This window comes from Nelumbo lutea, chromosome 2 (genome assembly GCF_056320005.1).
Source record: "Nelumbo lutea isolate HS-2025 chromosome 2, American lotus-T2T, whole genome shotgun sequence".
NCBI classification, from domain to species: domain Eukaryota; kingdom Viridiplantae; phylum Streptophyta; class Magnoliopsida; order Proteales; family Nelumbonaceae; genus Nelumbo; species Nelumbo lutea.
The window spans coordinates 5,010,683-5,023,806 of NC_142685.1; the positions used below are offsets into that span (position 1 = coordinate 5,010,683).

Sequence of the window (13,124 nt, forward strand, 5' to 3'; positions counted from 1 at the left end):
TTACCCTAAGGGGTGGCAATTTATACCTTAACCGGTGGGTACACACCCCAATGGGGTGGGCTATTTTCTTGAATGATAGGTTTAGGGATTCTATAACCTGCACGGGTACGAATAGGATATGGTATTAGGCCTAGCCCAACCCTCCCCAACTTGCATATTATTGAAAAGCATATAAACTTTACATATTAAGGTGGCGTTTGATAAATCTGAAAATTTACATATGAAAAGTTAAAAAGATATTAAACATTGTCTTAAATATGAAAAGAGGCATAGATGCTTTTCTACTTTTTAGAGGATCTAAATCCATAAGTTTGTTTGTGTTGGATCAACCTTTACCATATGAAATTTACTGATTTTACTATTTTACCCCTAAAGCATACTATTTGGAAATGTTGAGTTCAATTTGCATTATTTCATAAAAATAATTTTCAACCTCAAAATAATTTTGAAACAATACAAATAAAAAATAATAAATTAATATTTACTAATTAATAAATGAAACAATTAAAAAAACAATGACTATAAAAATATTAAAATAAATAATAATTAATAAATAACACAAATAAATATAATAAAAAACAATTAAATGTTTAATAAAAAATATTAAAATAATTAATAATCAATAAAAATATTTTATAATTAATAATTAATAAATAACATAAATAAATTTAATAAAAATATTAAAATAATTAATTAAAATAAAAATATCATTATTATTATTCACCAAAGCACTGGTGCTTGCATCTTGCAGCGGTGGTGGAAAGACATGGGAGAGAGAGAGAGATAGAGAGAGAGAGACATAAGATCTAAACCCAAATCGATCGATCTACACCTCTGAAAAGACGAAGACACCTACAGTTTTTGGTGATCAATTGGAGTAACAGAGATAAGGGTAACATAATATAGATGAACACTGCGAAAGCCCTCTCAGTAGAAGCCTTGCGAGCCCATCGATGAAGCCATTTGTGTTCACATAATACAAATGAACACATATCATTTCCGGTGATCTCACCGTAAGGACTGGAAGCCCTCTCGAGGGATTGGTTGTCGGTAACCCGTCTCCAAGAGCACGATAAAACCCTCAATCCCCCAAGAGTGAGAGAGAGAGAGAGAGAGAGAGAGAGAGAGAGAGAGAGAGCAAATGAGTCGTGCGTGAGAAGACAAGGGTAGTGCATGTCATTTCCAAAATATTGTAAGGATATTTTGGACTATGCACCAGCTATGAAACATGTTTGAGCGCGTTAAGAGTCGGCCCAAGGTCTATTATTTTTAGATATGTAAATCAAATTCAAACCCAGTTTAAAGAGGTAAAACCAAACAAGGGGTGAGGTCTGAAAAGTAGCATTTTCATATTTAGACCTCTAAAAAGTGTAATCAAATGACCCATAAGTATTGAGTCTAATAATATATTGAATTTTATATAAAATAGTTTATGTATTTTTTACATGTTTAATCAAATAATTGGAAATTTTGTTTTTTATTTGTGTTATTTTACATATTTTTTTACTTATATATAACAAGAAATAGTAGAAAATTAAATACAAATTGTAAATCCAATTTTCCCTATAAGGTCGAAAAGGGTTTTTCATTTCGTGTACGGGGAAAGTTTGGATTATCCAACCCACTACGGGTTTTGAAATTGTTATGAGCTATGAGGTTTCAGAGGCGGGGTAGGGACGTAGGGTCTAAAATATACAAAACCTTGTTTGAATCCACCCCATTTCCATCCATTTACCCTACTTGTATAAATCATGTAGGGTAAGTGATTTACAAAGGGGAGAGTATGGGATAGTAGAGGTGGATTTGAGCCAAGTCGAGCCGAATAGTATGAGGCTTGATCTCAGTTCGAGCTAGAACCTTGAGCTCGAATTTGGCTCAAATCAAAAACTCGTAAGCTCAAGCTTGATTTGAAAAGAAAGTGTTTTATTATATATTTTAAAAATTAAGAATTATAATAATTAATTATTATTATATATAAAAATAAAAAATATTATATATATATATATATATATATATATATATATATTTGAACTCATCTTGCGAATCTTGAAAGCCGAGTTATATTAGGCTCAAACTCGGGTTGATTAATAAACGCGAGTTATATTGGGCTCGATCTCGGCTCAATTAATAAACGAGCCCGTAAAAGCCGACCTCGAGTAACTCGTAAAATTTCGGCTCGTGGCCACCCCTACGGGACAGAGAAGGCGTCCCTTTCCGGCTCCCTACTCTCTCCTTACGGTTCACACATCACAATTCACACAGACCACGGGTGACGGGTCATGCTCAAGGTCTTACGGGGTAAAAGACAAGAAAAGTAGGGGTATCTTAGGTATATCAAATGGAGAAGCCTTCCAAATCTAATGTCTCAGTCCACTGTCTGACATAGTGTCATCCTCTTTCTTAACGGAGCAACAAAGTAAAGTACTCTCCACCGCCACCACCACCACCACCAGGCACCAGCATCGGCACGGCACCACCACGGCGTAGCAGCAAAATTAAGGACTCAAATCTTCTCTTCTTCCCTTTGTATGAAATTTACACCATGGACAGAAGTCTCTATTCCATCTTCCTCTCCTTTACGTTCCTATCTCTGTTTCTTCCTTTCTCCTCTGCAGAGATAAAAAACCTGAAGATCAATTTTGACTCTCGCTCCATGATCCTTCTCGAGAAGTTCGGCTTCACCCACACTGGTCACGTCACCGTCTCCGTCAACGATGTCTCCTACTCGTCTTCTCTATCCCAACCCGACCCTTCTCGCCTCGGCTTCTTCCTCCTCTCCGAAGAGGCCCTCATCCAAGTCCTCCTGGAAGCCGAGCAGAACTCTAATTTCTGTGTCCTCGACAGCCACTATATCATCTCTCTTTTTACTTTCAAGGACCTCTTACCGCCTAAGCACATCTCCTTCAACAATTCGTACCCAGTCACCGAACCTAATGAGTACAGTCTCTTCTTCTCTAACTGCGCACCGAAAAGCCAGGTGACCATGACAGTACGTACCGAGATGTACAACGTCGACAACGGCGTCAAAGATTACCTCCCTGCAGGTCAGACCCAACTTCCCATGCTTTATTTCTTGTTCTCGCTGTCCTACTTAGCCTTTTTAGGGTTTTGGATCTACTTCTGCTACACGAACCGTCTCTCTGCTCACCGGATCCATCTATTGATGGCTGGTTTGCTCCTAATGAAAGCCCTGAATTTGATCTGCGCTGCTGAGGATAAGCATTATATCAAGGTCACTGGGACTCCTCACGGTTGGGATGTTCTGTTCTATTTGTTCCAGTTTCTTAGGGTTGTCTTACTTTTCACGGTCATAGTCTTGATCGGGACAGGATGGTCGTTCTTGAAGCCGTTCTTACAAGAAAGAGAGAAGAAAGTCTTGATGATTGTGATCCCACTTCAGGTTCTTGCCAATTTGGCTTCTATTGTGATTGGGGAGACGGGGCCTTTTATTAAAGATTGGGTAACTTGGAATCAAGTGTTTTTGTTGGTTGATATCATCTGTTGTTGTGCAATTATCTTCCCAATTGTGTGGTCGATCAGGTCACTGAGGGAGACCTCTAAGACAGATGGGAAGGCTGCAAAGAATTTGGCCAAGTTGACACTTTTCCGGCAGTTTTATATGGTTGTAATTGGATATTTATATTTCACGAGAATTGTTGTGTTTGCACTCAGAACAATTGCTGCTTACAAGTACCAATGGGTAAGCAATGCGGCTGAGGAGATTGCAAGTCTTGTTTTTTACTTGGTAATGTTTTATATGTTTCGGCCAGTTAAAAGGAATGAATACTTCGTTCTCAATGAGGAAGAAGAAGAAGCCGCAGAGGCTGCTCTTAGGGACGAAGAATTTGAGCTCTGAAGTGGGGCTTGAACTTTTGATCCGTGGGGAGGATTTCGTGGTCCGTCGTTTATCTTTTACTCCTCTCACTGTAACATTTTGAGAATTCACCGACGGATTTATGAGTAGATTTGTTGGGTGCTGCTGCTCCCATTTAGTCTCCTTTTTCCTGTAATAATAACAATACCTTTTCAAGTTTTGTGGTCTGGCTTGACTCTTGAGGCTATAGGAATTTCGGATGTCATTGATAGGTGTGCTACTGAAGTACAAAGTAAGTATTTGCATTTTACTCTTATATTGCTTTTCATTTTCCTAACATCTGGGTTATGTGCCAATTGAAGGAACTGTTCTTCTCTCTAAAATTATCATTAGTTTTTTTCTCCTTAATTGTTTCTTTTTGGTAATAGCTGGTCCCTTGTGAACATATAGTTTGTAAGACAAATATGGTTTGGAAGCAGCTTTCTCTGGAAATTTCTCTAGCATGTTTCCTTTTCATTCATTTTCCTATCCTATCCTTCAGCCTTTTTTTTGGAAAAATGCCAATTTATGTGTAATATCTGATCACTGACTTAATATTCCATCTACTTAAAGTGATTTTTTTTGGTCTGATGTACAATCTTTTATCTGTTCCTTATCTAGAGTATCATGTGGAACCAGATCCTTTTTTCGACCCTCTCCTACTTGCCATCCTGGATATGGGGTTGGGTCAGTTTGGATGGTTGATAGGAAACTATATTATTCGATTAAGAGATTTGTATCTGTCTGGGGATTGAGAACGATACCATTAATCATGGGAGATGGTATTTTTTTAGTGTAAGTTAAAGCATCTTAAAACATGTTATCTGTGTGGGAATCTCCCTTGAAACAAAACTATGGTTTTTATCGGAGTAACCTTTTGTTGATAAGAGGTTTGGTGCATTGGGGCTCTTGATATTGACAGTTCTGTTATTACTGTTTCAGGAGATAGGAACTTCTAGAGGAATTTCTGTACCCAGAAAAAATGTTCTTTTTCCATATAATATCTAGTGTTGTCAACTAATGGTTTTATTGACGTTGGATGCCATGTAGGTCTAGGAGATATACCAATCCCAATAGATTGGTTGATTCATTCCATGGGTTGGATCTTTCATCTTTGGAGGAATTTTTGGAAATATCATGCTCAATGAAGGCTTGATATTTTCATACAGTAACAAGGTTATAATTTTATGTTATCCTCTTCCTCACATGGAGATTTAAAGCCATTACTTTGACCTTCTTTGGTGACCTCTCACAAGGTTCTCAATCTTCATGGGTCCTAATTGTGGTTGAAGTAGCTCAGGATGACATCTTTTTTTTTGGGGGGGGGGGTGTTGATGCAGGGGCTAAATTGGTTGCCAATTTAGATCCTTAAGGTTTGTTAGATAGTTGGGTTTTCTAAGATATTTTTCTAGCAAGTTTTCTCCTTTTAGTTTCATTCTTTAGGGAAATCAAATAAATATACTGTATATCTCAAAAGGGATATTTTTCAGGTTAAAAACCCTTAAATATAACCTAGGGTTTCTGACAGGACTTAAACATACCTTGTCCCTGTTATGATAAACGGAAATGTCTGCAACATCTTACCACTGTAGAATGTAGATGTTAATGTCGGTCATTCACTCTTCCCCTCTTGCTTCTCCATTGGCATATCTCCACAACTTTGGAAAAATACTCAAAGAAGTTCCCTAATATCTCTCTTCATCCTCATCTTTGGTACCATTGTGCCTGGGAGTCAAACCCAAAATTTTCTATGCCTTCCATCGGCATGACTTCTTGGAGCCTTTCCTGTCACCACCATGGTTCAAAGTATCAGTACTCTCGATATGGATTTTTTATTTTTTGTATATCAAGAGTTCAGCCGATGAAAAGTATTATTATTTTTTAATATTTCAATTTGATGTTTTGACAGTGGCCCTGTCACATCATTTTTTAACATTTTAAAAATTTAACATACCAGAACTCCCATTGAAATCCGTATTGGTAACTCAAAGATAAAATACAATACACCTGATATGGGGCATATCATATCAATACCTTGAACCTTGGTCACCGCTGGCACAACAGAAGTGGCATCTCAGAAAGCTGATTCAAAGCTCTCGGAGCAATCATCTCTGTGGGAATGAATTTTAATAATCAATAGCAGCAGGAGATCTTGGACTCTGCAATGAGAAACCTATGAGCTCTCCTAACCAGAGATTATCTGTAAAGCACCTTTCAGCTTCTTGAGGTCTTCTGTTGCTCTGAACAGAAAAAAATCCCAAGGTCAGGGAGAGAGAGATTCCATTTATATGTGCAGGTTTGTGTCAGATTCTGTTACAATTCTTGTATCAATCATGCAATAAGTATTGCAGCAATTATAGTTCACCATTTTTCTTTCTTTTCCACCTCCCCATTTTCAGAGACTTCTTGAGGTCATGTTCTCTGTTCTTATTCAAGCCTACTGTTTGTGACCCAAATCATATCAGAAAAAGTCCAACTTTTCCAGAAACTGGTATACTCTATCTGGGTTTGGTGGGAAATGTGGTTTTTCCAAATCTGTTAATCACCTCTTAGCTTCTAACCGGAGATTATTCTCTGTAGAAGTGTAGAGCACCAAAGACCTCAAGTGCCATCCTCCAAATTGAGCTAGACTGGTCTTCCTTCACCTCTGCTATGAGGAAGAGTCAGAGCAATGTTCCCTAGTCTGAGCCAATCTAGTGGGGGTTGTTTCATCCTCATTGATGGGGAATTCATGGGCTCTTCAATGGAGATCTGAGACCACCACTCTGTTCATTCTCTGGTTTAACCTTGAGAAATTTGGGTTCACAGTTTTGGAAGGAAGCAAGAGAAAGGGCAAAATAGGGTTTTTGAAATATTAAACTAATCATGTGACATCACATGCCAATGGCATGTAACATTTCACTAACAGAGGGTGTGTTTTAAGACCAGTGATGCCACCCAACAAGGTATGCTTTAGTCCATTTAGAACCTCAGGGTATGTTAAAAGTCAATTTCTGAAACCTCTGGATGTGTTCAAGGATTATACCCTATTTTTCATCCTCTATATAAACCAATGTAAACACTCTTTTAAGCATTTAATTGAGTGAACGAATGAAGAGTTTTCTCTGCTGATGTGTTTGGAGCTTACTCCCAACTTATAGAGGCATTGACTAGTTGACTCATAGAAAAACCTTCTTGTGCTAGGGCAACACTACAAGGACCTATTTTTAGTTCATTCTCTTTCTTCATCGTTGAATCATTCATCCACCTTTATTTCCTATCTAAATATTTCACTATGTTCTTCCTTTATATATATTTTTTTCGTGTTATTATTTATTAAGTTATTTTTTTGTCACTAAACAGTGTAGCCCAGACCTGTTCCCTTTTTGTTTTCTTAATTATTGAGCAATTTTATCTTCTGCCTGGCTTTTTTGTTGTGTATACTTAGGTGGAATCCAGGTTTCATCCTCACAAAATTGATCCTTACGCTGTCCTCACAACACTTCCAGTCGTGCATTATCTTCCCATGAATGAAAATATACAAGTAGATGTTCCCAATGCTTGTGAACCCTCAAGCAAGCAAACAAGCAAGCAATCTGAGGACCTTGTGGCTTATTTCCAACTTGATATAGATCTTATCAGCCCATATTTCCCCTTTATTTCATCCTTGTTCCTTAATTTTTACTCCTTTTAGACTGATTTGCTTATCACATCTACATCTGGAATGTTACAATTTCATCCTTAAAACCCCACGTTGAATCTAGAAAATGGCCCTTTTCCCCGTTAGGCATTCATAGAAACCTCAGTTTTGATTTGTACAGAGTTCTTTTAACCCAGATAAAAAAGTTCTTCCGAAATTTTTAATTCCATTTGCGTCCTTTTTTGAACAATATCAATTAGTCATTTTCACATGCTGCCTGAACTTATTAGACTTTTTGGTAAACTGAACTCATTTGATTGAAGAGTATCTTCATCTAGTTAAATGTATTTTGGCAACTACTTGTTGGGCAATTTCTATGACGTTGGAAAGGTATGGTTTTAAAAAATCTTTGACCAATCAGAAACCCCCGTCAATTTTGATTGATCACCACTTCTATGATACCTGTTGATTGGTTATCAGTTCTTCAGGTATCATGCCTTTTCGGTATCTTTGTCCAATTGAATTTATCAGAGAACCTTTGTCTATCTGTGCACTGGGGTATTCTTTCTAGTCCCATGCAAGTGCAACTGTGCAAGTTCAACGACCTCAAATCCATTTCCCTTATTCATCAATCACAGCCATAGGATTTTGTGAGTAGATTTGAACTTGAATTCAATTCTTCTCAAATTGATTCCCCGAATTAGAATGATTACTTAGACGGCATTTAGAATGGGGAATTGCATTCTCGTTTTTTGGAATACTAACCTGTCTCTGTTGTGAAATGGACATAAATTTTGGAGATTCACAAAGGATAGAACTGAAAGTCTGAAATGTTATGCATTGTGGTGGTGTGGTGTGTTCCCAGGTTATATTTGAAATGTATTGGCTCTCAAATGAAATGGATTGAATCAGTTGTATTGAACTTTTGAAGGCAATAAAGTGTGGCTTGTTTGTTTTGATAAACGAGAAATAATCATTTTTAGGGTGTGTTCAGTTCATGATTGTGTTCATGTTTTATTGTTTTATATGGTTTGCATTCTTTATAAATATTATATTATTCATATGATGGTTTCAGAACTAGCTAAATGGCCTTCCAGCAAATACAACTTTTTATAGCTTTTTCAACCAAAGAAACATGACTTGCTTATGAAACATAACATGGTAGACTGGTAATTACATGGTATCTCTCACACACCAATATGGTTTAGCCATAATGTTTTAGGCACACCAAATGGTTTGACGATGACGATCAAAATTAGACAGTGCAAGTACAAATAGATATAAATTATACAATCAATGCTCATATACCATGGTTTAAAAAATTTATCAAGAACAAAACATCCTCTTTGGAACCATAAAACCAAACACCACCTCGTAATATTTTGTGTTCTGGATCCAATAATTGCCGGCACACCACGCTTTAAACCCCGACGCCAAAAGGTTAGGCCCTGTTCACTTTTTTGGTAGGTTACTATTTTGGGGTGTTCTTTTTTTTTTTTTTATTTTGAGTGGGGGGAAGTTGGTGGATGGGATTTTGGTTTCCATTGATCAAGAATCTCATATTTATTTTTTCGATTTATGTGGGGATCAAGTAAAGTTTATTTTACTGGTACCCATCTCCAAGGTGGGTAAATATCTTTCCCACCCAGGGAGAAAATTGCTAATACTTGAATGGGACACAAACGTCTCTTTCAATAATGGATTTTTATGGCTAAAATGGTCATCACATTATTTACCTAGGAAATAAAAGAACATAGGTAAATGTACTTACTTGGATAAGTGTTTCTCAAGAAAAATTTACCCAATTAATTGCATTTATCCAGGCAAATAATTTACCGAAAAGTGAATGGGGCCTTTACGTTTTTTTATTTTCCAAGTAAATAAGATAATAACCATTTTAGTCATAAAAGGATATTATTAAAAGAGGTAATTTTGTCCTATTCAAGTGGTTGCAACTTTTTCCCTAGGTGGGAAAATTACGTACGCACCTGGAAGACCCCAATTTTTCCTTCTCTCAACATCCCAAATAAGAATAGACCCCAAGTCCCTAACCCTAAGTAAGAAAAATACGTTGCCAATTGGGCAAAACTTCCATACAATGAGTTAAAGAGGTTGGGTGTGGAACTGACGTATGACATATCTAAGCTAACCTGGCTCAACCCAACCCGGTCTATGCATCCATTGAAGATTCAGCACCTGACTAGCGGGGACCAGGCCTAGACCCCCAAATAGACTTGTAAATTTTACCTACATAAGACATAATTGAAAAATCTGAACCGAAAAAAGGCGACATACCCAATCAGGTCCGCATCTGACAATATTGCTGAGAAGTGAGATATAAGCGAATTTGCAGTTTGCACAAGCATAAGCCAAGGCTGCGGAGAAGGTCATAGAGGCCTTGAAGGATGAAAACTTACAATTTCCCCTTGGCGGAACCCTCTTGTTTTCACACTAATCCCTTTCAGTCCTGTCCTGGACAGACGACGGTTGGTGTGACAGTGACTCACTTCAAAGTGTCAATGACAATTGACAACGTTACGGGTAAGGGTGTCAATGGACCGATTTTGGGTTAGACCCTATCCAAATTAAAATCAATTTGGATGGATTAAACGATAGTCCAAAGTATTTATTAGATTGGACTTGGTCCATTCATAATGGATTTATATTGAATTAGGTTGGATTGAACTAATATTCAGTTCATTGATAGACAATAAGAATACAGGTGTCAATGAACTAGGTTTGACTTGGAATTTAAATTAAAACCAATTTGAACAGTTGAATGATCCAAACATTGAATTGAACTGGGCCAAAGTGGTCTAAAGTATTCATTGGATTGAATTGGAACAGGTCCATCTATAATTGACTCATATTGGACCAAATCCGGTCCAATTGACACCCCTAGTTATGGAGTCTTGATGTGCACCTTAGTTCATCCTTTATTAAGCTTTGTTAATAATCTTATTGTTCTTAATTTTGTTTGTTTGGTTTTTTGTTTTCTTTTAATTCTTATCCTGGAGATTGGATTAGTTAAAGATGGGTCCATACCTAAAGTAAAGAATGTAGTAACAAAATGAATAAAAATTTACTCAAATGAAACATGAACTTTTGGCAATTTAGTAAAAGCACAACATCAAACCATCTTTACCAATATTTATAAATATAAATTTTAGTATATATGAGCATACATATTTAAATCAAATAAGGATGTTCTCATATTTGTTTCATTTATAAACGGATCGAATTTAAATTAGAATTTGGACAATTGGATACCATTTGCAGTCCTAAATAGTTAAACAACTAGAGCTTGAAAAAAATACGTTGTTTGGATGAAAGAAGCTATTTAATGTTGGATATGATAATAAATGACTTAAGTGCCCATAATTTAATGTTGGATATGGTATTTGATGGAGGGTGATTTAGCCCGATCTCGCAGCACGGGTACACGTGGGTGTGATCTTGCTCAAACAGTGACTCAGCATGACAGTGCAACTGATGCAACCACAATTCGGAGGGAAGGTTCCACTGAGTTCAGCTCGGCAACTGGGTGGACAAACTACTCGCTAGGAGCCACCTTACTTGCACCTCCTCCCCGGGGTTAAGGCACTTCGGGGCGCCTCGAGTTCGGGGCGCCCTGACCTCTCTTGAGGCCCGAGCTCCTCCCAATGGACCTCGGGCCACTCCTAGACAGGAATGCACCGGTCCATCTCTGGATGCCCCGAGGTATAGACACCTCGGGTCAACTAGCTCGGCATAGCTTCCCACAGGTAGCTCGCCGGTTATGGGATAGTCCGACACAAGGTAACCCGTAGAGGGGTGGTACGGCGTACCACAGGAAGATCTCCTACCCAACCACCGTACCCGACAAATTTGGGACTGCCGCCATGTCCCTTGTCGGGGAGGGTCGTGCCTACCACCTTTAGAGGGTATCGTACACCTGACAGGCACGGACCCAGAAGTAACAACCCCGCGCATGCCACCTCAGCCCTGCTTGTAACGGCTGTGGCAGGCTGACAGTGGCGATTGTACCTGCCCTGTCAGAGGTCAGTAGGCCTGATGAAACAAAATTCTGTTATAAGGAGCCTATTCTCAGAAAACAGGTATCTTGAAATCTCTTGTGCTACCTCACTCTTAGTTTTTATCTTCTCTTTGCTTCTTACTCAGAATACTAACTTAATCATCGGAGTGTTCCCGCCGGGCGAACCCCCCGGGGATTCTTCTTCTTCCTCATCTCAGGTACTTCTTGGGAAGCCACGCAAGTGCCACCTAGGAGTGACCGGATTGCGCACCATCATTTGGCGTCGTCTGTGGGAAACGCTTCAAAAGGCCTTTCTCTAAACCTTCACAGTTCTTTCTTCCTTGAAAAAACTCAACACCCATGGCTTCCTCAAGCAACGTTGGATGAAGCATGGAGATGGATAAATTCAGGGAACAACCCCAGGTTCCCACGGTCTGCATAGGGCAGTTCACCATTCCTCTCTCGGTGGACGGAGTCCCCAGCTTGAACGTGCCGCGAGCAACGATGCCTATGGGTGTTTCCCTTCCTTCCTCTATAGAAATGACCTTTGTTGAACCGACTGTCGTTCCTCTAGCGACCAGCCAGAGCCAGTTCGATGACCTGATGCAATGCATGCGGGCCATGCAAGCCCAAGTGCAACAGCTTCAGCAACACCAACTCTATTAGCAGCAAGTGCTGCACCACGTCTCTCGGTACCATTACTAGCAGCAGTTCCCCCAGCTGCCTCAACCTCAGCTTCAGTAGTCGCAGCTCCCGCCTCGACACCCAGCCTCGCAGCGAGCTAGGTCTCGCCGCCAGGACGAGCGCCCCTCTGGCCAAGGAGAGGCCCCCCAAAACCCTCCTAAAAGCTAGGCCTCCTCCCGCGGCAGACAAGAGAGACTGGCTACCCCGGTCTCGCCGCGAGCGGTCAGGTCGAGAGGATCCCAGCTCGCCAAGTCTACATCACCTCGGTAGTTGAAGTTTGAAACCCCTCTCCTTGAGAACCAGTTTGAGATCCTGGCAGTAGACTCCAAGCAAGACCCCTCTGTCCACAGCCATCACTAGTGGCCCGGGCTACTTCCTGCACAAACCATTCCGGACAGCACAGAGGTGATCGGCACAAACGCCGAGCCCACCAAGAAGCAGAGATGCCGCCGCCGAGCTCCCGATCTGTCACCCGCGATTTGCCCGAGCTCGGGGGACAAAGAATAGGTAAGCTCGGCTGAAGTCAAAGCTCCCCTCCTCTTAGTTCCATCCCCCTCTGTCTTCCGAACTCCTAGCAGTCCCAATGCCTAAAGACTTCAAGCTCCCCCCTCTTGACAAGTATGATGGGTCGTTTGACCCAAATGATCACGTAAATGCCTTCTAGTCGCAGATGCACCTGGCGAGAGCCAACGAGTCGTGCATGTGCCTGGCCTTCTCCACCACTTTCAGAGGAGTAGCCCGTACATGGTACCGAAACTTGGCACCTGGATCGATAAGAAGTTGGGCGCAGTTCACGCAAACCTTCACGTCCCACTTCGTCACCAGCAAGTGATGCCCGCAAAATGAAGAAAGCCTCCTCAACATAGTGCAGAGAGAGGGAGAGTCCATCCGGGGCTATATCAAGCGGTTCAACGATGCGTGCATGTAGATACCATGCCTGGACCTCTCTGTGC

The 13,124-nt window shown here is 39.9% G+C and overlaps 1 protein-coding gene across 1 annotated transcript; it reads left to right on the plus strand.

Annotated features, from left to right (window-relative positions):
* Nucleotides 1-2,247: 2,247 nt before the first annotated feature.
* Nucleotides 2,248-4,130, plus strand: LOC148868221 (protein CANDIDATE G PROTEIN-COUPLED RECEPTOR 7-like). The gene has a single exon (XM_088968223.1). It carries the CDS (start codon nucleotides 2,543-2,545, stop codon nucleotides 3,854-3,856), a length of 1,314 nt encoding a protein of 437 aa, XP_088824349.1. The 5' UTR covers nucleotides 2,248-2,542; the 3' UTR covers nucleotides 3,857-4,130.
* The last annotated feature ends 8,994 nt before the right edge of the window (nucleotides 4,131-13,124 follow it).